At 39.7% G+C, this 26,887-nt stretch overlaps 1 protein-coding gene across 1 annotated transcript; it reads left to right on the forward strand.

Moving 5' to 3' along the window:
- Positions 1-2,799: 2,799 nt before the first annotated feature.
- On the forward strand, positions 2,800-26,369 carry SLC17A5 (solute carrier family 17 member 5). The gene is made up of 11 exons (XM_030036732.2): positions 2,800-3,097; positions 6,468-6,664; positions 8,017-8,250; positions 8,746-8,833; positions 11,646-11,732; positions 12,992-13,110; positions 13,980-14,138; positions 16,288-16,420; positions 18,105-18,252; positions 22,972-23,062; positions 24,648-26,369. Exons 1-11 carry the CDS (start codon positions 3,037-3,039, stop codon positions 24,783-24,785), a joined length of 1,455 nt encoding a protein of 484 aa, XP_029892592.1. The 5' UTR covers positions 2,800-3,036; the 3' UTR covers positions 24,786-26,369.
- The last annotated feature ends 518 nt before the right edge of the window (positions 26,370-26,887 follow it).

Here is a 26,887-nt window from a genome sequence, read left to right on the forward strand (position 1 = left end):
TTTTCTGTCCAAATTATCTGATCCCTTAACTTATATTCTTCCATTTTGTAAATTATCGGTCTAAACCATAAATATATCTGTTAGGCATTTACAACATAAAAATGCTGTATACTGTACGTTTATAAGGAGACTTAGTCAAATTTAAAAGTAGATATTTCCATCTTCACTCATTGAATTCTGGTTATGTTACTTGCAGTTATTTAAGAATAACCAGATGATTCTTATATTGTGAGTACGAGCTGTATTTCTCTGCTCCTTTCTTCTGTTTATCTTGAAAAACAAGACTTCAAAAGTCAGATTCTTTAAAAGGTCATAAATAAATAAGGGTATCTTGTAATATGAATTAAAAAAAGGACTGAAAAAAGATGTGGGAACCCAGAAACAGACAACTTTTCTATTATATCTTATAAAACTTCATAACCTGACAGAAGAGACGTTATCTTGCTCTGTGAGGAAATGCTGCAACTTAGGTTAGCATCACTGATATATTTTCCCAGGCCACCTTCTTCATCTCCTCAGCAACACTCAACCCTAAATGTTGAGGGTTGCTATTTAGTATAGGTAGTGTTAAACAGTTTAAAATGTGTTCCTACATCATCACAGCCGTATCCCTTCTGCACCGCTGAATGAGTATGAGAGCTTGCCCTAAGGAGCCATGGCACTGGAGGGAACCAGGCTGGAGTTTCTCTTAAGACCCAGGCACCATCCAAGGCTTCCTTTCCCAGCTGGACTTCAGAGGAAAGAGAGCCATCTGCTGCTCTACATGAGACATGCTGCAGCGTGTCTTTTTAGCTTGATTCTGTGAAATGTCAGGGTGGGTTTTAGGGAAGGAAGTGCAAACCTTTGCTGTTCTCCTCCCTCGTGCTGTGGAGCCAGATGACAAAGGAAGCACGGTGCTGAGAAGTGCTGTCCACCACCTCCCCAGCCTAGCACGGAGCACAGCTGCATCCAGCATTGAAAGTAACCAGGGCAAAAGTGGTTGAATGCAAACAACAGTCCTTTTTAGAAACAAAAATAAAGTCAGAAAATACTTCAAATACTTCACATCAGGACTGCATCACAAGTGTGACACAGAACCGGGCAGAGCTAAGGGCAGGCAACAACCAGCATTGCCTAGTGGGCTGGCCAGAGGCAAACCAGGCCTGTTTACATAGAGCTATACACAAAGTCAGCCTCTGGGGAATGAGGAATGATTATTCTTATCTGCTGTGATGAAGGTCAATGCTCCTCACACACTCCTAGATCTGTATTTATGGGCATCACCTTTTGACTCTGGGGCTGCAGCCTTGCAATCAAGCTGCTTTTGGTGCAGTGTGTCACTAAGCGAGGAAGATTCACTCACCAGTGAGGGTCTGCAAGATCCAAGAAGCAGGCAGCAGGACAGAGAAATCCATGTTCCTTGCTACCGCAAGGTTTGTTGGCATTATCCCACACTGACAGTCTAGGTAGATTTAAGATACAACTTGCCTTGGTGAGAAGAAATAAGAGAGAGGTAAAAAAAAGGGGAAGCCTAGGAAAAGCTTTGTCTACTGCTCCAGTCCCTGAAGTCCCTTATCCTCCCTGTGTTAGGATAAGAGGAGTCTAGGGAGAGCTTGGGGTTCAGCCTATGGATGGAAGTGATGGTACTCATGACCCTGTGCAGCACATCAGTCCTGGCCTGTACGTCCCCAGACTGCCTTCCTCATGGGCTTCGCACACAGGGGTCTCTCCCTGATGGTATGTGCAGAAAGGCCAAGAAGAGTCCAGCCTGTGTGAAATGCAAAGCTAAAGTCTTCCAAGTACGACAAACCAAATCTCCACTTCTAATAAAATGTTGCGAAACATGTTTGATGTGTGCTGTGTCAGAATAAAACGATTGGTTTTCCTTCTGTAATTTTGGCTCTAAGAGCGACTTCCAGGTAAGTCTGACTCACAGAAGACACTCTCATGCTAAATTTCAGAACCAGAACAGAAGTTCTGTTTTGCTTCACATGTTTGCTTAGATGTAATACCGTGTGACCTGTCCACAGCAGCAGTCATTCTGTTGATGCTTGCAAACTCAGTATATCTACCTTGGGTGAAATGATACAGCTGAATACGCTGCCAGGAATCTTCTACATTCTTCCATTTCCAGTAGGCAGAATTTCCCAGGCAGTTATTTACACATCGGTACGATGGCACGGGCATCTAGCAAAGCCAAGGGTTTCAGCGGATGGCCGGCAGGATCGTCAAAATGACTCGGCACTCAGCTCTGGCAAGGGCACAGATGAGCACAGGTAAAAGCCTGTAAAACTTGAAGGCGTCTACTCTGTTGTTAGTTTTGACTGAGGTTGAAGCCCACTGATTCCGGGAGGAAAATCCCTATTACATACGCTGTGGTGCTTATTCATTTATACTGGTGCATTTCAAGGCCTCGCTCCAGGAATCGGGCGCTGCGCACGGAATAAAAAGGTCCTGTGCTGCAGGTAATGCCAATTTATTGTTATAACGCAGCTCAAGCGGCCGGGCATTTTAGTGGTTACAGAGAAGCCCAACACCTGCCGCGGCAGTTGCCACGGGAAGGGAAGGCGTGATTCACCCGGTGAGATTTGTCCTAAATACGAGGAACTTTTCCCAAAACAGCCGCCACGGGCCACCCGCAGCCCGGCTTTCTGTCAGTCAGTCAGTCCGCCCAGTCAGTCAGTCAGTCAGTCAGTCAGTCAGTCAGTCAGTCAGTCAGTCAGCCAGTCAGTCAGTCCGCCCGCCCCGAGGGAGGGAGCGGCCGCCTTCGCGCTGCAGATGGGCGGGCCGGCGCGGCCCCTGCCCTCACCAAAGATGGCCGCCGAGGGCCGGCCGGGAGCGGCGCCGCGCTGCGGCTGAGGCCGTTTCCGCCCGCCAGCGCCCGTCACATGACGGCCGGCGGCTGCCGCTGCCCGGCGCCGGCGGGGCAGAGCAGAGCAGAGCAGAGCAGAGCGGGGCGGGCGGGTTGGCGGCGCGGGCGGCCGCGCTGCCGTCCTCTCAGCGGTGGCGGCCGGCGGTCTGGCCCTGGGCGCGCTGCGCGGTCCGGGTGGCGGCGAGATGGAGAGCCAGGAGGGAGAGGACCGCACCCCGCTGCTGAAGGAGTCCCAGCCCGGCACGGGTGAGAGGAGGAGCGGGGAGGCGTTGCCATGGAGCCGCAGGGCCCGGGCCGGGAGCGTCCCTGCGGGGGCCGGGCCCTCCCCTGCCGCAGCCGTTGCCCTGTGAGGGTGAGGGCCGGCCCGGGTCCCGCGGCGGCCGGGCCCCTCTCCGCCGCCTCGGGGGCTTCGCTTCCCGCCCCGCGCCTGTGAGGCGGCGTTTGATCTTGGGGGACGCGGCGGTGTCGGAGAGGGTTCGGTTAAAGGCGGCCCTGAGTCCTGACGGGGATGGCGGGGGGCTCCGTCCTCGGCACGGGTGGGGAAGAGGGGTGCAGCCCTGTCACGGAGTTCGGCTGTAAATACCCGCCCTTGGCTTGGTGTCTCGTCAGTGAGAGACGAGTAGGGGTAATTCCAGCTTAAGTGTTAATGACGGCTGGGTCCTGCGAGGTTAGGGCGGGATTTCGCTTTAAGACAGAATTTGAGCAAGACTGATTGCTCGTTGTGGAAGTATGGAGAGGAAGGAAGGTGGAAGAAGGCACGAAGATAATTAATTCTAGGGGAGGAGGGTCGTTATGGGGTCAGGGCTTAACAACAGAGCTAAGGTGTTTAGGGGGTTGTCTGTGCTGTCTTGTTTCCCAGAACGTACAGACTATGAAAAGTAAAGTAAGATTTTAAGTTTCTTCACTATGCCACCCCAAAATACTCCAACCTGCTTGGGAGATGTGTAGCTGCAGCAAGAGGGGCTGCTAACAAAATGACTTAAAAGTGCCAGAAAGAGAGAAATTTGAGTTCAAGTCTGTTATTAAAGCAATACGTTCTTAAGTTTGCACAATGCATCGCGCTCCAGTTGAGGTGGTTCACCTCACCCACAAGGAAAAATACAGCAGAAGAGCAACTTCCTTTAACTGCAGTGCAACTTGTAGCACAGACCTATTTTCTTAACTGCAGTTTAAGAATCTTGTTCAATTATAGCTACAGTATTATAAAACATGCCCCTGAAATCAGAATTAACTGTAGATGTAGGACCCAAGACTACCAATCAAGGTAAGACCTTGAACATCATGGTTAGCTGCCTTAAACTTTAGGGGGGTGAATGTCTGTGTCTCTTTGATTATAGCGATCTCCTGAAGAGGTGGGTGACTGAAACGCGTCTGGAATCTTCTCGAATCTTCTGTTCTGTTAGCCTGATCTAATATTCTCAGGTATTGCAAATGCACTTGGTGGAAAGACAGGGAAGCGATAATTTCAGCAGCCATTTATTTCAGACTTGCAGATGTACATGTTTGTTAGATTTTTTCAACTATAAATAGTTCATCATAAAAATCTGACATTAGTGAACTTGGGTTCTTGCACATCTGTTTTGTGGAGCTTGCTCTCCAGAGAAGATGTATACCAGTAAGAGGCTTCCAGTGGAAGAGTAATGGATGTTCCAGTTAATCTGCATTTCCAAGCAAGGGTTACATCATCAGTGTGATGCTCAGCCTTCTGTTGTTATTGTTTAACCCCAGCAAATACAGGGAGTGGGAAGTTTAAATAGCTTTACCTGTAATTGTATTCATTGTTATAAATTATATGACTATATGTTTTCTACTTAAGCCAAATTGCTTTTTAAACAACAACAAAGGACAACAAAGCTGTTTGACTAGTTTTAGTGCAGTAAGCACTTCCTGCTCTTGGTGCCTGTTGTTTTTAAAGTAAGCAATAAAATCTTGGCTACTCTCCTTCATGTCATTTAAAAATCAGATATGACTTTTTCAAATGCTGCAGAGGCAAGATTGGCAATTACCGCAGGTCTGGAAGGTGCTTTCCGTATTGGTACAGTAGCCTCGCTTATTCTCATTTACTAAATGAACATAGCAAATACAGCCTCTCTTTGTCATTTTGACAACTTGTGCAGCCATAATGAACTTCACATAAAGTTGGTCAGGGTTAGAGACTTCAAAAATGGGAAAGTTCTGCTACTTCTGCTACTATGAAAAATACAGTCTTGCAGAAAGGCTCTGTCGGTGCTCCCACTGAAAAAGACAAAATTGCATAGGCATATTCCTTGTTTCAAGGAAGTTACGGGGAAGGGGAGAGTCTTTAGATAGCTTGTCCACAGGGCATGCTTTTTTGCTGCTTACTGCAGATCACAGAATCCAGTCAAGAGACATACTGCAGTAGCAAATGAAGCTCCAGTCAATCCTGTTGTTCACAGATACACTTGTTCTATTCGTCATTTGAATTCTGAATAGTCACAGAAAGGTGAGATCACTGTAGACCAATGTAATATCTGTAGGTGCTGATCCTCAGCCCTCCCAGAGTTTCAGACGTCCAGGTTATAAAATTTTCAGTTAGCACCATAGTTTCCTCACAGGGGGGGAAACTCCACCCCCTAACTATTTGTAAATTCAGCAGATTCTTCAAGTAGTTTCTCAACAATTTGACGTTTCTGCTCACTTTGTTTAACCATTCCCAGTTCATAAAGAGCTGTAAACTGTATTTTGTATAGATACAAAATTTATTGCCACTGGTGATGTGCTGGCCAAGTTACAGCTCAACTCTGATCTGAATCTCCTGGTGCTAATGAAGGATCTCTGCCAAGTGCTACTGTGTACTACTGTAGAAGAGAATCAATAACTGTGTTACAGTGCAAAGTCTGATACCTGGGTTTAAACATCTGACAGTCAACTTAATGCCACAACATAGGTTGTATGCTGAATCTAAGACTCATTTGCCTTTGTCAACTTCATTGTTGTATGGTGACTGCAGAAGAGGGGTGTACTGGGCAACTGGGAAACTGTTGCTATTTCACAGTGCCACCATGGTGTTTGCCGTTCTTCCCCTTTCTGCTAGCTTTCTCTGTTTGGCAGCTGTCAACAAATGCATATTCTTTTATAAGCAAACTTACAGAAGGAAAACTTGTCCTAGAAAACAGTCTGGAATCTCAATGGCTGTTCTTTAACACTACTTTAAGAGTCTCTGGGTTTTTGCACTGTTTTCATGTATATGACAGGCTTCCCACTAATCTTGGGGTTTTTTTTAGTGTGAAGTTCTACTTTGAATAAATATTACTATATTTTGACGAGGACTATTGAAACCATGTTTCTAAATCCATTTCCGCAGACCATATGCCACACTTCCACTGCAACCCCTACACTTGTGCAGGTAGCTACCAGTTGTCTAAACCAGAATCACATTTGTTTTGCACATCAGTAGAAAAGTGGGCTTCCCCCCCCCCCCCCAGCCTCTACCCCTATTGAATACACCCCTTAAGACTAGAACAATTGCCTTGTTTACTTGCCTATTTTTTCTTCCCCATAAATTTCTGAGTTTATTAGTAAAAACTGCTTATCAGTTGTTCGTACTTTGTTAGGTTCTGTTAAAACAAAAATTTTTCCTTTACTCTCGTTTCAGTCCCTGCATGCTGCTCAGCTCGCTACAATCTAGCTCTACTGGCCTTTTTTGGATTCTTCCTCCTGTATGCCTTACGCGTGAACCTAAGCGTTGCTTTGGTGGATATGGTAGAACCTAACATAAGCTTAGCAAAGAATACAACTTCCAATGTGTGTCCAGAGCATTCCTCCACCATAAATGTTCCTCGCAACACAACGGTGAGGTCTCAAACTGTAATATGGCATGTAAAAGTGTTTTTAACAGAAGTCTGTGATTGATGACTCATAGTTGGGTGGCAAGAGAACAGGCTGCTTTTTACCAGATGGCCTTTTCAGTGGTTCTTTTAAAGCTATTCTGAAAAATAATAGCCTTAAATGACTAGCTAATTTAGAAGTGCTGTGCTCAGGGTCAGTTTTTTTATGTACATCCTTTCTGTGCTCATCCGTACAAACTGGCTAATCTGACCTCATAGATCTACTATGACTCACTGTTTTATATGCCAGTGATCTACTGTTACTGTTATATCTGCGTCAGAGCTCACATCAGTATCCATATTTGCCTGTTCTTTGTACAGTTTCAATAGCATGAAATTTCATTACAAAATATTTTTCTCCTCACTTCTTTGATCTCTTTCCCAGATCATGATTCTTGTCTTTATATCCTTTATCTCTGACTTCCCTTCCAGTAATCCTTAAAATCACATTTCTTAACTGAACTGTTGGATATGAAAAAATGATTTAAAAAACCAAAACAAAACACCAACTTCGTGAATTTGGATTTGCATAGATCTCATAACTGAAGTTTATTACTGAGCACTCTTGCTGTCTTCCTGCCTTCATTTTGTTTGCTTGTTTAGAGGTCATTTATTATTTATCACGAGCAAATTATAACTGTGAACTTTATGGGAGGAAGATTCTATCTCATCAATTCTGTGAAATGTATGCTGCTCATTTAGATGCTTATAAATTGGGCTTTTGGAAGTGATCCTAAATTTCAAAATCACTTTATTGGGCAACAGCTCATGTCTTCTTGCTGACTTCCTTTATAGCTTCAGGCTCTTTATCTCAATCATCTTTGCTTTTATTACTTTGTCTGCTAAACTCATCTTCCCTCTGTTGTGCTTATCCCATTCTTCCACCTACCCTTGCGAGTCCTGTCCTTGGTTGCTCTCTCTTTATATTAAATTTAAGCATCTGCATCTCCATGTTTGCTTTTCTGTCAATAAATTTTCAGCAGGAAAAGCCATTTTCTAGAGCATGACGATGTCCACACTGTGATACAGAAGTGGGATTCACACTCATGCAGACTACGTAGTCTGTACCTTTGTCACCTAATCCAAGTTGCTTAGAACCCAGATATGTCTGGACAGACTGTAAACTCCCTGAATTAGCTTTCAACACAAGTTTGATTGCAGTATAGATGTGTGTAGAGGAAGGAGACCATGAAAGATTTGTAATTTAGGTGTAAAGGACTAAATGATGGATCAAAGTTACATAAAATATGGTCAGAGAAACTGCTATTTTGAACTTACTGTATTTTGGGTTTGTTTTTTTTTTTCTCCTCTTTTTAGGGGGAAAAGTATTCTTGGGATGCTGATACTCAGGGATGGATCCTTGGTTCTTTTTTCTATGGCTATATCATTACTCAGATTCCAGGAGGATATATCGCAAGCAAAATCGGAGGGAAGCTATTGCTGGGGTTTGGCATCTTTGGTACCTCTGTATTCACCTTGCTTACTCCCTTAGCTGCAAATTTGGGAGTTGGCTACCTCATAGCTGTCAGAGCCTTGGAAGGACTGGGAGAGGTAATGCTTTTTCCCTATGTAACTTGAAAATGTATCTGAATAATTTATTAATAAATTGTAGTGATTAGACCCTGTGGGTATCGGTACGCTGGAGTAGTATATGGATTGTTTCATTCTGAGTAGCTTAGTTTTAATTTTTTTGAATAATTAAAAAGTTAGCCCTATATTTTAGCCTAAGCTTTCGAATAAGAAAAAGGTTTTATTTCTAAGGACACTTGAGACAAAACTAGAGTTATCCCTTCTCATTTGTTAGAAACCAGGAGCTCAGAACAGTATTGTTTGTATTCTTGCAGCTTTTCCAGTATATACAGAAACAAAGGCAGGAGAAATTAATTCTGCCTCCTTACTCTCATGCTTTGCACAGTTTTTAAAGTGGTTTCTTGCTAAACAAGAACACTAACTACTGCTTTTTAATGAAATATGCTTTGAAACATGCAAAATTGAAGGGAGGTCTGAAATTGTTGCATTTCAACAGAACGAAATGTTGTTTTCTAGGGTGTTACCTTCCCGGCTATGCATTCAATGTGGTCTTCTTGGGCTCCTCCACTGGAACGCAGCAAGCTCCTTAGTATTTCATATGCAGGTGAGAAATTCCCACGCTGATAATGGGATTATACATTTTTACGGCAGTAACAGGGAGGATTGACTTAAATCAAAGGGATTTATATTCTAAATTTTAATCAGCATTTAATCTGGAAAGAGTAACATTGAATTAAATCTTGCTTTGCATTCATTATCTTCATTTATTCATGGCTTTTGTAATCCTGAGAAAAGGTATTGATCTGCAACTAAGTATAAACTTCAGTCTAACTTTGGTATACAGTGGTGCAAAGAGTTACTGTGAAGCTGATTAATAGAAGATACTGTGAGTAAAGGAGATCTAGTATTAGGAACAAAAAAGCTGGGGCAGAATCACAGGATAGAGGTGTTTGGTTGTTTGGTTGTTTGTTTGATTTTTTTAAAGTGTTTTATGAGGAACTCAAAGAAGAAAATGTCCAAGGTATTGCTGCAGGAGCTCCTTATCAGAGTCCAATACTCCCTGACCAGATTCTCTTAGATATTCTACGTGTGGAAGGTGTGATGTATGATATCAAATTTACTTGTTTGAAGATATTTGATTTTACACAAGATTTTTGATTTAGCAGAGTGATACAAAATATACTGAACTCACAGTTCAAATGTAAGTTAACACTTAGCAAAACATAGCAATTGCAGTACACATTTGCATTACTGGTCACTAATATGCTCACCGTCATGATGCTGGGAATCCCCAGTTGCCAGGAAGGAATATGTGGGTTGAAGGCAGTGCAAGTCTGTTGTTCTCTTAGAAATTCTATTGTTAGTTGTTTAGTTTTTATATTTATGTTGGGCTGAGCCACGTGTTCACTCCCCTCGTGCTGGTCTGGCTAACTCAGGGAGACAGTCACACTTTTAATGAACTTGGGGAGAAACATTACCACCATCTGATCCACTCAACTGACTTAGCTGTTTATCTAAAACAAAGGCCACTCTCTGGTCCCCTTTGTGTTGAGATAAAGTCAGCTTTCTTTGCAAGAGCTGTGGTCAGTCACACCCTGCATTATTCCCTGAACTTCATGGACACATTGCTCTTGCCCATCTCCACTGAGCCTTCATCTGTTTTAGGGGTTTACTGGTCAGTCACATTGCTAAATGCAGTATTAGTGGGGCAGGTGAAAAATGTAGCTTTCTAAATTTACTGGTCAAAATTGATACTATTTCTTTGAGGATGACAAATTTTGAATTCACTTAATGAAGTAATGGTTTGGTTTACTCACTCTTGTTAATATTAATTCTGTTACAGCTTTCTTATTTGACCTGGGCATCATCAAGAGGACAGGGCTATACTGTGTAAACTGTGGCTACAGTTTCTTAAGCAGCTAAGCCAGTCTAGTGGCTCACTTGTGCCAACAGGAATGAAGCCTCAATCCTTTCTTCCTCACATTTCCTCACTTCCCTCCTAGCCAAGTGTCTCATTCCTTCCTTTGTGCTATTTCAGGCACTCATCAGACCCTTCCATGAGCTGCTTTAACACACCCAATGCAGCAGAAAGCTTTTCTCTCTTTTTAAAAAATCTGTTTTCTGCCTTATTAGTGAATTAAATCTGCTTTAAAAGAATTCTTCATGTGGGAGCCAGCATACAAGTTAAGCAGAGAGCACAGGGTTGGGATTGACATCTACTGCATTTAACAACTGGGGGCTTTTAAACTGTCCTTTTGTGTCTCATGAAAGTATATGCTGCTGTACTAGTGAGAAGAGGCTGTGGCCTTGAGCAGCCAATTGTTAGCAGTTGTGGATGGATAAGGCATCTTGCGTAAACTTAGCACAGTGTTTCCTTTTCCCCCCATTTTCATGGCTGGCAGTCATGTGGTCTGTGGTTTATTTAATCATGATCATGTTGATTTACTAAGAGAACATATGATTGAGGTTATATGTAGTTGTTATTCTGATTTATATTTTGCATGGTGTATGTGGTTTTGTTGTTCATGGTTGAAACTTTCTGCCTCAAATAAAAATTATTGTTTCCATGAAAATGGAATCTAGGCAGCCAGTGTATCAACATGATCTAATGTTTTCTGAGTTGAGACTGGGTTTGGAGAAGTGATTGTATAACTAACATTAAGAGACAAGGTCTACCATTTATCACCAGTAGAGTTCCAAAGTATGTTAATAATATGGGTTGGGCTTCTAGTTTAGATTTGGGGGGGAGGGGTGTGGAACCTGCCATCCTTTGCAAAATGTATATTGAATTATAAACTCAGGAATAGTTCTTTTCTGCTCTTTTGGCTTGTATCTGAACTGGAATGTGCTAATCTTTCCCTTCTTCCTTGCCTGATCCTACACCCTGTCGAATTCAGGGACCACGTAATAACCACTGCTGGTTATATAGATGCCTTCTGGCTCTTGTTTCTAGCATTCCTGTTTCTGTGGAGCTAGTAGGAGTTACGAGAAATGCAAACTGATTATATCAAGTCAAAATATTATCCTGCCCCCAAGTCTTTTAATTATACTGTGATGAGCTCTCTCCTGTTTTGCAGCAATGGCAGTTGTCTAATTTGCATTGTTTTGGATGTACCGGAGCCATCACTTTATTGGAGATTAATGTGCCAAGAATGCCTGTCTTTGATAGCATTTTGCTTGTAATTTTGGATGCTTAGGGCTTTGTGGCTCTGTTTACTTGAAGCTTCTGAAGCAGCTTATTGTGCCTGTGTTTCTTTAAGGGGGAATGACAGCCCTCTAGTGGTGGTGACAAATCTTTTCTGCATGATTTATTACAGAAAAATAAAATAAAATAACTGTGAAATGCCACTAAGTTTAAAGGGTCTATGGGAGATCTAATTATTGTTTTACCACTTTGTTTTCATTTCTTCTGGTAGGTGCACAGCTGGGAACTGTTGTCTCTCTGCCACTCTCTGGTTTAATTTGCTATTATATGAACTGGGTTTATGTGTTTTACATATTTGGTAAGTTTTTTAAAATTATTAAAAGTGCAATCCATATTCTTTTTGAAAAGCATGGTATATTATAAAACTTATTTTGAGTTTTAAAAACGTGTTTGATATGTAGGGTTGCTATTTTATTCCTCCTTGGAAATTAGAGATATTTAAAGCTAAGTAGATTCCTGCGTGTGGCTATGTAAGCCTTGCTTCCAGTGAGCAAAGCTGTCTCGGAGTTGGACAAAAGCTGGCACAAGTCCAATGCTCTTAACTCTCCCGCCACTTGGAATCAACAGGCTGAAATTTCTTATTTGAAGTGTGAAATTGAGTTAATAACTTTAATCCCAGGAACAAACTTCTACTCTGAATGAAAGAACATGTGAAAAGTTACTGCTGCTTTAAATGGAAACTGTGTGGAAAATCTCTCTAGCAGTCACAGGAACCCTGAAGGAATGCCCAAAATGCAAGGCATAGCATGTTTACTGTGAGTTATCTTCTAGAAGCTCAAACACAGAAAATATTTTCTAACAGCATGTCATAGATCTAACTGATGCTTTTTGTAGGTCTATTTACATGTCTGAGCTGTTTCGTATTCTGCATGGGGAAGGGAGAATCGGAATAAAAGACAAGAGTTATGCTTTTCTCAGCAAAACCACCTCCAATGTTTGTATAAACAAAAAGGGTTCAAAACAAAGAATGGGACAAAATGAAATAAGTTACAGTGTTATAGTTATATAAAAGTACAGTTGATTTGCACCGACTATTGAGAAGTTCCCTTTTTCAAATGACAGTTCTGGGGTTTGGCTTAAAAAAGAAAAGGAGGATTGGTACATCAGTTAGGCTGTATGTAGGGCTATTCTGTGTATGTGCATAAAGTATTTTTTGTGATTAAACTTAATGTGAGTTTTTATTTCCTCTGGGTAAGCCATGTCCTTTGTGGCTGTTCCATGTGACTGATAAAAATACAATATGTATGTGTATGCAACTTTCTTGCTGTATGAGGCACTTCCAAGTGGAATTAAAAAAAAAAACAAAAAACAAACCCACAAAAAACCACTTTCCTGCTTAGTCCTTTTTTATTGTTTATTACCTCTAAATGTGTATTTTTAAGCCACTTCAGGGAACTACTGTTGGTAAGTAGATAGAAAAATAATATTCATTAAAATTATATTAGAGTAAGTATTTGGAAAAAAACTTCTAACTAAATCATCTGAGAGTGTTATTCACTTAATATGATTGCTTATGTTTTTATTTCTATGTCTTCACCCATCTTTTCCCAACGATAGGTGCACTTGGCGTATTATGGTTCTTCTTCTGGATGTGGTTGGTTAGTGATACACCGGAAACTCATAGGAGCATTTCACACGCTGAAAGAGAATATATACTGTCTTCTCTAAAAGATCAGGTACAGCACTTTAATATAGTCATACTTACTTAAGTAAGAACATAAACCACAAATATTGTCATTAGCATCATGATCTGTTGATGTCTAGAAAAACATCCTTAATCTAAGATAGAGGCAGAATTAAAAATATAATGCAGTTGTATAAGTGAGAAACAATCAGTAATCAAACAAAGCATTTATAATAATGCCTTTTGTCACCGATGTTATTGTGGCGCTTTTTAAATAAAAAGCTCAAGTCTATCACTTCTCTTTAAACTAGATCCAGACCTGTATAATGTCGTTAAACTTTGCAATACAACATTTTACAACTTTTTTTTCGATGTGTCTTCTAGAGTAAGAGTTTACTGTTTGCAGAGAAAACATTTTGAAAATGCTAATGAGCCAGTTCCTAAAGTGTGCATAAGAGTTTATTCCTGTGACTGGGGATACGTATTTGTAACCTGCGAAGCTGGCTGAGGGACCAAAGTTAGTATCTAGGATTGAGTAGGAAAGATTCAGCTGAACAAACACATGATGGGTGACTTTAAATATTTAATCATTTATAGTAAAAGCAGGAGGCAACAAATCTCAACAAGGGAAGGCATACTTTTTTGAAATTTTGATTACAAAACGTAATAGTAATTGGTTTACTTTGCAATAGTAAACAACAGAGCAGTAACATGCATTAGTATTCCTTCAGTGAGAACTGAACACAGTAATTCATTCATTGCTGATGACTTGCATCTATCAACTGAGACTCATTTTGTGCCCTTCAGAATGAATGATCAGCATAGATTTGGGTAGGATCAAAACATTGTATTTAGTAAATGTTCATATCAATGTCCTGATCACTCTTTCTCTTCCTTTTTTCTCTGCCTCATGCTTGCTAGCTTTCTACACAGAAATCTGTTCCCTGGAGACCTATACTGGAGTCCCTTCCACTCTGGGCTATCGTTGTGGCTCACTTCTCTTATAACTGGACTTTCTATACGCTTCTTACGCTCTTGCCCACATACATGAAGGAGATCCTGCGGTTTGATGCACAGGAGGTGAGATAAATAAAAATATAGTCACTTTCTTCTGAACTAAAGAAATGAAATAACAGAGATCTTCCCTGCTGTTTAGAGTAGAGGAACCTGCTTAAGAATCTTGGAATGTAATGATTGGACAAGTGGCATTTTTGAAAGTATTTTAAGGGGGGGGGGGGGGGGGGGGGGGGAGCTTCAGTCTGCTTGGATCCCTTTCCGAATTGTCACTTTTTTTCCTTTCCTCAATGAGCAGCAGAGGTAAAATACCTTTTTTTAGCAAGGTAAGTAGGATGAAACAAAACCATAGACTTGAAAAGCACTATATTTGGACCTTAAGGAAATTTTTAAAAATTTAATTATTTATCAGGGAAAAATTACAGGGGGGTGCAGGAGGTGGAACATTCTTATTTATAGGAATTACTTGACTGTACTGATCTTTCTTTAATGAGAAAGTTCTGGTGATAGCATAGTTTACCTGGAGAAGCTGGTACAGCCCAAGTAAAAAGGTGCTCAGAAATTTCAAGAAGTTTGGCATAGCCTTTTCCTGATTTAACACATGAGACTGGTTTAGAGCAAACTGAAGATGTATGCCATGCAAGAAAGAGGTGATGCCAGAAATCTTGGGAGGACAAGATGTGGAATCTCAGTGTTAGAAGAGAAGGTTGCAGCAGGGCAAGCTGCAAAATGGCTGGGAAAAATAGCTGAAGTTGCTGGTTGGGTTTCTTATTATGCGTCTTGAGGGAATACCTACGTAAACATCTATGAAAGTCATTTGCTACCACAGCCCTCAATTGCATGTGTTTTGTAAAATGCTGTTGCATTAAAGGCTAACAGGTTCTGCTGTGAAGTGGTTTCCTATGTCTCTGAGTTATGTTTCTTCTTTTTAGAGTGCTTAGAGTACTGACTGTTGTGAACATTTAAAAAAAGAACAACCAACAAGCCTGCAAAGTAGTGTTGGACTAACTTTGTTGCCAGGCATTTAGATGGAAATTGCATTACTGTTTAAAATATTGTCCAGTTGCTACTGTATAGTCTACCAGTTTCCATCCTATATTAAAGGGATTGGTTAAAAATAATGCTGTGTCTTTGAACAGTGCTTCAAAAGAAGTTGTTTTTTTATTACTGAGACTATCTTCTATTTTTAAAAATTTTACTTACTGCTTTTGAAAGCTGAGCATTGAAACCCAACAGGCAGCATGTTTGAGTGCTGATAGAGTGGATTTCGGGTGGGGATGTGTTTCCAGTCTCATTTCAAATTAAATATCCTAGGGAAGCTTTCACTTCTTTGACAAATATACATTTTATAATAGTGTATAAATGTTAGAGTATTTCTATCCAATAGCTATCCAAATACCTCTTTTTCATCATAGATTAAGTCAAATTATAGCTCTGTTATCAGTAATTACCCATAATTGTACGGAAAGGCTGTGAACTTATGCAGTTTAGTAGTAACTTTTGCTTCCCCTCATCAGAAAAACATGCAGAATCAGGCAGAAGTCTCTAAGCAGCTCTTGTTTAAAGTAATGGGAATTAACAGGTTACTTTAGTGCAAGTAATGTCAGGTCCTGAATAATATCTTTGCTTTGGGATCATAGGATGTCCAGCCTGGATCTGATGAAGGTCCTAGTTCTGTATCTTGTCTCTGATTACAGCCAGCATCAGATGTTTCAGCAGATAGATACGGGATAATGTAATGTTGAAGAGTTATAGTAGTACAAAACCCTGAGATTCCATGTAGCTTTCAAAATTCTGAATAATACTTACATCTTCCACTTACTTTAGTAACTCACTCGATAGCCTGTCCTACTTGAAATTGGTGTTTCTGGAAACTTGCATGATCAGGTTAACGTCCACAAGATACCTTCATGTATAGTTTTCTTTTTCCTGAACCCAGTTTCTGATTTAAATCCTTAAGTTTTTGGTCTGGCTGCATTGGTAGTTATGGATTAAGTCTTGCAATGGAGAGTTTACACATTGGTAACTTTAAAATGCTTTGCTTTTTCTATGCCTAGGTTTCTTTCTTATGGTAATACCAACAATAGTTATGTGGATGGATTGTTTTGATGCCTCTGGTTCAGTCTCTGTTAATGCTCCAGCACAAGTGATTTTTCAGCATACTGAATTGTCATTTCAGTGTTTTAACTGTTGTTTTTTTTAATCTCCTTAACAGAACGGTTTTTTGTCTGCCCTACCTTATTTTGGCTGCTGGTTATGTATAATCCTGTCTGGGCAAATTGCTGATTATTTACGGGAAAAAAAGAACTTTTCCACTGTTTGTGTTCGCAAATGTTTTACCCTAATAGGTAGGTGCAAGTATCATCTCTGTTTGGAACATACCATAATATCCATCTGGGAAAAATGAAGGGTTTGGGAGAGTAGTGTGACATTCTGCTGTGAGATTAGGCAGGATTGTGCATGGCTTGAGAGGAGCAGCTGTATTTGTACATTAATTTCTGAAGAGTCAATCCTATCTTTTTCCCTAAAATAGTAGGCCCATTGGGTAAGACACTGATAAGAGATTGCTGGAAGCTTTGTTTAGGTCAAGATACATCATTCCTATAAGCAAACTGATTAAATAAATTGTCAGGCAGATTCACCATTAAAGTGGAGATAATAGCTTGACAGAATGATACCTTGTGAGTGGCTTTCTCAGATTGGGACGGGATATTGTTCTGCATGAGCCTATTCCCAGCCCTGCGTTGTTCAGTGTTTTGTTTATTTAAGACTTAAGTAACTGAACAGGAATACACTTGCAAAATTTACAGTTGCTACCGGGGTAGGAAGACCAAATAGAATCCAAAATGCTCTTGACTAGTTGGGAGATGATCTGAAATCACCAAGAGATCAACAAGATCAGGTTTTTGATGAATACAGGTAAAGTCTGTATTAAGGAAGAAGTTGATTGTTGATTAAAAGAGGGGGCAGGGGAAAGAAGGGGGAAAAAAAAAAAGGTTAGGCACAGGATCCACAGAAGTTGCAGCCTGCTTGATGTATGGCCATCCTTGCTGCCTTCTCAGTTCTGCTGATTCAATTGCTTTCTTTAAAGCAGCTCTTATAATAGACTCTCAAGCATTTTTTTATTTTAAGCCTACACCATTTTGGTGATCTAGTTGACTGCAGGGCCTCACACCCAAGTATGTACAACTGAGGGGGAAACATGCTGTTGTCTTAGGAAAAGCAGGACGGTTAGGTTGGCTTCATCAACAAAAAAGAATGTCCTTGGAGCTGTTTACAGACATCATGATGGGGTCATGTAAATGGGCTCTGGTACTGGGAAATAGGTACCAAAGTTGACTGCAGAGAGGAAGCAGAATGCACTGGCTCATGATGGCTTGCTAAGCTGTTTCCAGTACCTGATGTAGCATCTCTAAAGCTAGCCTGGGTTCTCTAAATTGTACAGCAGGCTCCAGTATAGATACACCAGTCATTCAGGTCTTGTAAATGTGAAATAAAACTCATTCTAGAAGGTGCCTGCAGGAGAAATATGCATATATATATATATATATATATACACACACACACACGTATGTATGTATTTGTGCGAACCCTTCCAGCTGTACTTTACTATGATCTGCAGAAGTCAGTGTTTGTTCCTGAAACCTGGAGAGTTACATGGGGATAATTTCTTTGCAGTGCACTGTTCACCTACCAGTGTCAGTGTGGCTTCTATTATTTTTATAACAATAAATAAAATTAATTTTTGAAGTCACTTTTAGTATCTGTTGATTTTTGTTAAGTTTTTTTATCTAGTTGAAGTTTGTTCTTTGAAGCTAGAGTGGGATTTTTCTGGTCTGGTTACTGTTTCCAGCACAAGTTTGCAACCCATCTGTTCTTCCTTACAGGCCCGCTGTAATGCATGTAGTGCAGTGCTGGATTCTGTACACTAGGGGGTGGTGGAAGTTGTATGGAAAATCTATACACAGCATAGGGCCTCTTAATGTTCCTCATGTTAAAAGTCCATTGATTCTAAGCTTTTTTGTCTTAAAGGAATGATTGGACCTGCAGTGTTCTTAGTAGCAGCTGGATTCATAGGCTGCAACTATGCACTGGCTGTTGCATTCGTGACCATATCAACAACACTAGGAGGATTTTGTACATCTGGCTACAGCATCAACCATCTGGACATAGCACCTTCGTAAGTATTGCTGAAGCTATTGTTAGTGCACGTGATATATTTATGACCGCCTCTTTTTTTTTTTTTGTATTGCTGGGGTACGTGGGAGATTTAGCTATGGATCATGTGCTGTACAGACCTGGAATGTAAACGCTGATAGTGACTCAGGTTTACAGTTTTAAGCACTGTATTTGCAAAAAGTTCAAGTTTCGCAGATTATACAAACAACAGTTCAGAATAATTCCATTTTTGATCCTGCAGTAATAATGATCTAATTCCTGTAATTATATTTACTAGATTTTTGTCCTATTTCATTCATGATCAATTCATGATGCAATCTGGGGTATTACAGGGCCATTATACAACTTCTGTTTCAAGCTTAGCTTTGCAGAACTACAGCAGTTAGTTTCCTAAAAATGTAAAACATTGGCTTCGAGTTGGAGTTATTTATTTTATGTCTATATCTCTGTGTTTAAAAATACAAAACATAAGCATTGATGTCAAAAGACATTACTACTGTAAGTTTCTTAATGGCAGGACTTGGATATCTGTGCAGTTTTGATTTGCCTCCTTTTCTTTGTGCATCACAAATTAGTCTTTGTGTCATTGTTGTAATATTCCCCTGCACAGGACCTTTTCTTCACTCAGTGCACAGGGTAGAGCCTGCTCTAGAAATGGCTGAGTGTTGTATAGAGAGGGAGACTGGCATTCTTTCCTAAACCCTCTACCTCATAGCTGTAGTAGCTGCAGAGAACATAATGGCTAAGGCAGGGCATTACAGGAGAAAAGAAGGGTCATGTTTAAGGTAGCTGAACATTGCTCTTGGGAATTTCAGTCCTTTCAGTGCTCTGTCACAGAGTTTGCATGTGGTAAGTCAGTTTGGATCAGACTCTAGTGTGATCATCTGTCAGGACCATGTTCATACCTTCTGGCTTGGGGAATCTGGACTTCTAAGAGTTCTGTAGTTATGCAGAGTGATGGGAACTTCTTGAGGCTGGTTCAGACTGCCATAATATGTAAAGAGAGTCTGCAGCAGCTGGAGTCCAAACTTAAAACATCTCAGCTGAGAGGCTAATGTTGGATCCAGTGAGATTAATTGAGGCCTAGCCGATTTATTGCTTGTTTTCGTATGCCTCTTCGAACTATTAAGTTCTGGTTTGCAAAAATGGTATTACTCAGAGTGCAGACAGAAGTCAATGGAACTGTGCTTTGAATAAATGAACAATGCTGTTAAATACTCTTAAAATGAGATCCTGAGGATCTCAAATCAAGCATCCAGTAGGCACATACATTCTTGGCCTATGTTTTCGTTTCACGTTGTCATCTCCATCTCTCAAGAGTGTTGTGAAAATAAACTAGTATCATGAAGAGTTCTGCTGGAAAGTGTATGGGATGATTAAAATTCTACTTGCAACAGCTGAATAGTACACAGAAAGTAAGGCTTGGGTCCATGCATTGAGCAAGTGAAGTGAAACAAAATATTAAATGGTGCTCATTAAGTGAGTACAATTCATCCTGTCCACTGAGTGCAACAGAGCTGTCACAGGAAGAAGGAAATCACGCAATTGCGGCGTGTGCCTCCGTGAGGCATATGCACAAGGAATTTCTGTATGCAGGTGACGGCTGAGGTTTCCAGAGCTAGGATGTTGTGTGTGTTGAGAGATAATTCACTTTGCATTTCTAATGTGTTTATTTCAAGGGTGAATTTCTATATGACAGTATACAGAGTATTTTAGGTCTTGAAAAAAATCATATGGCATGACGCTGATACATGTTAGCAGGCTTAATTAGACTCACCATGTGAACTGCTGCTGATCCCTCTGACCAAATCCCACTCTATTCTTCCTACCCTCGACAAAGTCCTGCTTTTATTCCCATTGCATTTAAACCATACAAGTTTCTCTAGCCCTTCTTTCCTATCAGGCTGGAGGGAGCATGCTGATTATCAGTGCAGGAGGGGCAGGTGCCTTGCTGATAGTTCAGGAACTTTGGCCCGGCATTGCCCCTCGAGACAAATGGCTGTATGTACAGGAAAACTTTCCTGGATGGGAACATGGTCAGGGTGGATGCTGTTTTACTGAAATCAGCCATTCTCTAAATGGAGACAGAGAAGGAAAAGGGCATGTCCTTGTAACAAAGGTCTTAAAAAAATAATTCAAATACAGAAACATCTAAGATGAGAGGGAAAAGAAGCCTTTTTTTCCCCCTTTTTGTGACTGTCTGAACTTCGTTGGATGAAATGGCCAAGGCAGACATTCACAATTTCAAGGAAATGTTTGACATAATTGTAGAAATCTGAAAATGGGGTCTGCATAAAACTGTGAAGGAAACCTCTGTTAAGAGTTTACCCAGAGCTCGATTTTTTTTTTAATTTACTGAAAGATATTAGAATAACCAGAAGTGATTCAAAGCAGTTTCAAAATGCACTTACATGCCCATTTTAATTGGTAAAAAGTATGCTGACTAGAATAGCAAAGGGTCCCTTGTTGCTACTAAAACTTACATTATACCAAAGAAATAATTATTATATTCACAGGAAAAAGTGAATGAAAATACTGATACTGAGGGAAAAACAATATTGGCTATGTGGTTTTGGTTTCTAACATGTATTTATTATGCCATCAGTGTATTGAATTGGTGGGGTTTGGGACGGGAGGGAGACAAGATTGTTCTTGTGGGGAAAATGTATTCTATTCTAGCTCTTCAAATCTACTTCAGTATGTTGCCATGATTACAATTTTTAGTATTGCTGTTACCATGAGCCCTCGTAATATTCCTGTGGCTCTGTTATACACTAAACACTTCACATATCTTTTTTTCTTGCTCTTGATTTTACTACTTAACTGCTCTGCAAGTTGATTTCTATTTGGTTATCCCCATTATGCCATAAGAACCTGACCAACAGCTTACTATTAGTCTTGCTCTACAGACACATCACTTTTTGGTTTTCCGTTTCATATGGGAGTCTCCGCTGTGCTGAGGGAGTGGCATAGCAGTTATCTGCATCAAACAGCGAGCGTTATCAAGAATGCAACCTATGTCAGAAACACTGGGCATAACCAGAGGCATTTAGCTGGCAATTGATTGCCAAAGATCTTTGGTGACCAGGGAAACTATTAAACTATGTTTTGTTTTGAAAGTGTGTGTTAGCAGTATTGTAGTGCTTAAACATTTTGAAGACAAAATGCGTTTCTTTCTACTTAAAGGCTTTAAATGGAGTTTTGCTATATGTGCTTATCTGCCTAAGGGAAACTTTTACACTTGCACATTCAGCTTCATAAAAGCTTATTAATTCTTAAACACTTTCTGAGATAAGACGACTGCATGCTACATTTGTAAGAAATAAAGATCGTTTTAATTAAGGCATTGGAGCTCAATCTAGAATATATTGCCATGCTTTAAGCTGATGTGTTGACTTTCAAGAAAAAATCAACTAGTAGGCTAGATAATTGATTCTCTTTCTCAGGAAGAAACATATGTTTCTTGAATATTGTTGGCCTGGATACACATATCACAACCTTTTGTAACAATGCTGTATGGCTGAATTCTCCTGTTTCAGTAAATAAAATGTCAAAGCTGTGCATCTCTCTTTAGAGATGAAATTATATTTCTGTTACGTTAAAATTGGTGAGGACATAATTTCACTTTGCTAAACAGCCTAAAATGATCACTGGGAGATAACTCTTTTCTCCTGTGGTAAACTGTGACTATTAGTATTTTGTATGATTCTTCAGCCAGCAAATCCACCTTGAAAATCTGGACTGTGGGGATCCGTGCTCTCGTGGTTGGAAGGTTGAGCTCTGCTGTAGAATGTCTAGCTCTTATTTCTCTTCAGTCTCTCTCACAAGTCTGCACTTGTGGTATGATCTTTTGGTATTGCAACACCCCTATGAGAGAGATCTTTAATTGCCTAGGGATGAGGTGCTGAGACTCAGATATTAAGCAAGTTACCAGCTTTTCCCAGCAAGTTTTTATGGCCATCGGTGCACATGCATGCACCTGTGTGTGATAGAGCAACACGTTCATGGAGCAGGAAGCCTCAGAATGGAGCTGCAGGAATGGCAACCAGCAGAACTGGTTAAGTCAGACCCATTTCCCATTGGCTTTGACCTTGAAGGGAAGGACTGCCGCAGTGCTCTGAACTCAGGTCTTTGGAACATACGCTCTGTAGTGTAAGTGGGGCTATCCGTCCAAACTGGTGATATTGCCTTCTTGGCAGACACTTTTTAGTAATGATACCTGAACCAACTCTTACTGTTGCCAAACAGCACTCTGTCGTACTCCTTGTTGTCTTTCCACTTCAAGGCGTGCAGTGTTTCTTTTCTAACTTCTCCGATGGATCCATTCCAGACAGTTTGGTTGTGACTTTGCAAAGGGGATGTGGGTTTCGATTATGGATCCCTGAGCAAAGCCATGAGTAATTTATGTTACCTAAACTAATCTCTGGAAAATAGAGACATATAGAATGATTTAGGTTGGAAAGAACCTTTAAAAACATCAAGTCCAACTGTTAACTGAACACTGCCAAGTCCACCACTACACCATGTCCCTAAAAATGTATGTACGAACTTGTCAGTGAGTTGTTACTAGAATGAAAACAAGCCATTCTCACTGGAATATTTCTGTTTTAATTTGTCTGTGTGATCAAGATGAGGCCTATGTGATCAGGTTAGGCAAAATTGTTTCCATGACTGATAAGCAGGGTAAGTTAATAAGCAGCGTGAACAATTGCTCTTGCAGGTATGCTGGAATTCTCCTTGGGATCACAAATTCTTTTGCTACTATCCCAGGAATGGTGGGGCCAGTTATTGCGAAGAACCTCACTCATAATGTAAGTCTGCTTACCAGTTTTTTCAGTTGTTATATTTTTATCTCCATGGAGTGGAAATTCTGTCTTCTCAAGTCTGCAGTCATTAAATGAAATCTGGGTTATACAAGTAAGTTGCACTGTTCCGTTGCTGTGAGCGACTTAATTCCTAGCCTTTATTCTTTGGATTCTGATCAGGAAAATAAAGGTAAAATCAAAGGCCTGTGTAGGACTTTAAAATTTTAGTGACTCACCCCTTATGTTCTCTAGGAAAAAAATGAAAGTGTTTTTATCACAGTAAAACTCTGCTAAAATGCCAACTAAATGAGACAGTTGTGGTATTATTTTAGCAAATTAATACAAGTTCTTACTTGTTTTTTTTTAAATCATTCTCATGTGAGGTGTTGAGTTATAAGGTCAGCATTTGTCAGATGAGTGAGAAACTAGATTGAAATGTGTGGGTTTTATAATGCATCCCTCTGTATGTAGATTACAATGTCCAGATTAGGACATTGTAAGCGGTGCTAGTTTCACAAGACACCTAACTTAAACAGTGTTAGATTTGTCTTCCAAGATGGTTTAGTCAAAGGGTGATTTGGAATAGAAGAAGGGAGCAAGGAGTTGTTTGATTTTTGGTTTGTTTTGGGTTTTTTTTTTTAATCAACTATATGAATTATTCTAAAATCTTTTAAGAAAGGAAGACGGGAGGAGTAAGTTTATTGATACAGTTGAATTTTTGGAGTTGGTGATCATTCCAGTGATTTCCTTAAAAATAATATGAAAATATTAATTAACACATAAATCCAAACGAAAGAATTCTTCCAGACATCTTAACAAGTGGGATTTTCTTTTTGTTCGGTTTAGGGTTTTTTTCCCCCATACTAATGCACTGTTCTGGTATAATTTTGTTTTTGTAGTAAAACCGTTTACAGGTTTGTTACAGTAGTCATCTGGAAGTAAAAAAAAAAAAAAAAAAAAAAAAAAGGAAAAAAAAAGCTTTAAGGCATCTACAGATATTACTTGATTTGAAATGACAAGAAGAAGAAAAAACCCAAAACCAGACAAACCACAGCTCTTTGCTATCCATGTCTTAAGGCCTTTCTTAAATACCAGAGTTTAGAGGATTCCTCTTGACATCTGAGTAAAGATAGCTACCTGTTTGGGCTAAAATGCTTATGATTCTAGAATATCCACATAGTTGTCATTAAGAATAGCTTCCTGCGTAGTGCAGAGCACTTCAGCTCTTGGATCACCTGACTTGAAAGCAAGGTAGTGTTCCCCTTTAAGTAACATTCGCTGTGAGTTTGTGTAGCCTTTGTGCAAATGTGAATTTTGATATGAAAGTTCTGCATCTCGGATGATAAACTGATCCAGATAGTCTAATGCAATTCTGATAGGACTATCTGTATAAGCTGTATTATTAACTGAAGTTGACTAGACTGATGATTTGATCTTTTATGTTTATAATGCTTTTATGTTGGTGTGAAATCATGCTGAATAGCATTTACATTTAAATAGGCAAGGTATGTAGCGTTGGTTTTAAAATTACTTTTTTCTTGAGTGTGGAGCTGCAAATTGACTGCATTTTTTTTTCCCCCCCTTTTGACAGAATACTGTGGGAGAATGGCAGACTGTTTTCTATATTGCTGCTTCTATTAATCTGTTTGGAGCAATTTTCTTTGCATTATTTGCAAGTGGAGAAGTTCAGGACTGGGCAGTCAGTGGATATCACCTGCATAGAAACTGAAGGAGATGTTGAAATACCAAAGCTGTGCTGAATCCCAATGTGCTAGAATTATGTGACCGGAAAAGTGCCTTCCCTACTGATGCCTAGGAGTCTTCAGACCTTTTCAGTTAAACAATTTTATCTGTATATCTTTTGTACTGAAAATCATTTGACAGCATATGTGTGCTATTTCTTAACAAGAAACTACTTGGATTAAATATAACAGTTTCATGCTAGGACTTGATATCAAATATATGATCAGAGACAACATTTTAAATCGGTGTGCTAGGCTCCAATTCTTTCCAGTTTTTAATTAATATTTTCTGAATTAATGTGCAGGCAGATGTTTGTTGATACTGAAATGAGAGGAAAAAGCAAAGTGATTATGTAGCACTGTAAGGAGGAATGGCATGCAAAGAATTGTACCCAAAAAAGTGTTTTGACTTCCATGATGAGATTGATAGGTTTTTTTTTTAACTGTTTAAAAGTCTAGAAGAGCTCTAGTTTTCTACAATCTTTTATAATGCTTTTATTTTGTCAGTGTTTTAATTGATGTCTAAGAAATGCACACATGATTTTATTCTATTTTACGCACAAGTTTAAAATATATAAACATTCCCTGTTTCATGAATACAGCTTCACAACTGATACAGAGCAATGAGGAAGTAAAATGTACCATTGTGACTGACAGAATAAGCCATGTGTTACTGCTCTCTGTGGTGCAGGTTTTTTTACATAGGCCTCATTTTTATTCATCTGTGCAAAGAAGAAGCAGTGCAACTCTGTGGTTTAAGTCTAGGCAGCGTGCAAGAGTGAACTAGAAATAGAATATCTGCATGCTTACCTTAAAATAACTTCCAGTCTGGCAGTTCATTTTTTGTTTCTTTAAATCAACGCAGTGGAATTCTTTCCTCTTGCATGTGGATATATTTGTCCACTTGTCCATGTAAATGCAATAAAATAAGGCCAGTATAGGGAATAATGAGGAAAATCAGTTCTCTTCTCTAACAGCCTTGTTTGTTAGTCACATAAAAGTAGAGGAAAAAAGAATTAGTGCAATCATAACCTGATGCTGTTAGACTCCTATCAACATAGAATTTCACACTCAAGAGCATCCTTTGCACAACATGCAATTAAATGCCACACAGTAGGATTAAATTAAGTCTATGAAAACAGTGGCCTTGTTAAGAACAAATGGCTGAATAATCTTGTAGTCACAAAGCAAAGGAAAATTCCTGTGCCAAAGATTCCTGGATTGGAGCAATTAGGTAAAAAAGAAAAATCACTGAGCTCTGGGTTTTTCATTTACCACCAATCCAAAAGAAAAGCCCAGTACTAAAGCTGCTCCAGTGGAGCCTACCTTCCTTCATTTCTAGGAAATGGCATCTGCCTCTTCTTTTTAGCTTTAAGAGCCATTTTGTTTTGACCTTCCTTGAAGTGTCATGTTCTCTGATGGTAGAACTGTGTTTAAATCTGTGTTTGTGTCTGCAGCATTTCCACAATAAACGGTGTGAAGTTCAGATTAAATTAGTAGCTGTTCAGTGGGACTATGTTAAAGCTATATTGTGTCTTCAGTGTTTCCACAATAAATAGAACGAATATTTACATGTGCATCTTGTTGAAAATTACTATCTCCCTGAAGTTAGAACACCATTCTGAAAGTATGCTGAACAAGATTGGTAAGTGGATTAAGGGATGGTTAATATTTTCCTGGAAAATTACCTGCTTCAGAAGTTTCTTGTCTAGCTTTACAGGTGAGTACTATCTTCCACCTGACACTGCATGAAAAGAAAGAATTTCACTTTGTATTTACAAAAATTTGTACTCTTTCAGTAGCCTTGGTTAAAAAGGAGGGAAAAAACAAGTTCCAAAAAATAAAAAAAAGTTTCTGGATACATATTAAACTATGCCTTTGCTTTTCTAGAGATTATGAGCAGGACAACATATGGACAGGGTTGCTATTTCACCTGTTCTGAAATTGGAAACTTCAGCCTCCCGTGCTTTTAGTCTTTTTCCATTAAAACAGTTCAGTTGAGTATCAAAATTTAAAAAATAGATACTTAAGGGGGTAGATGCAGTAGAAGTGAATGTAGACATTCTCTGTATCAGTGAAATGAGCCTGA

This window comes from Aquila chrysaetos, chromosome 2, assembly GCF_900496995.4.
Source record: "Aquila chrysaetos chrysaetos chromosome 2, bAquChr1.4, whole genome shotgun sequence".
Classification (NCBI taxonomy): domain Eukaryota; kingdom Metazoa; phylum Chordata; class Aves; order Accipitriformes; family Accipitridae; genus Aquila; species Aquila chrysaetos.

Bases quoted from the DNA above. Each gene is read 5' to 3' on its own strand.
- SLC17A5 (XM_030036732.2), top strand. From the start codon at position 3,037: ATGGAGAGCCAGGAGGGAGAGGACCGCACCCCGCTGCTGAAGGAGTCC. The intron at 6,665-8,016 runs GTGAGGTCTCAA...TCCTCTTTTTAG, and splicing joins ATGTTCCTCGCAACACAACG to GGGGAAAAGTATTCTTGGGA. The intron at 23,063-24,647 runs GTAAGTCTGCTT...CCCTTTTGACAG, and splicing joins CGAAGAACCTCACTCATAAT to AATACTGTGGGAGAATGGCA.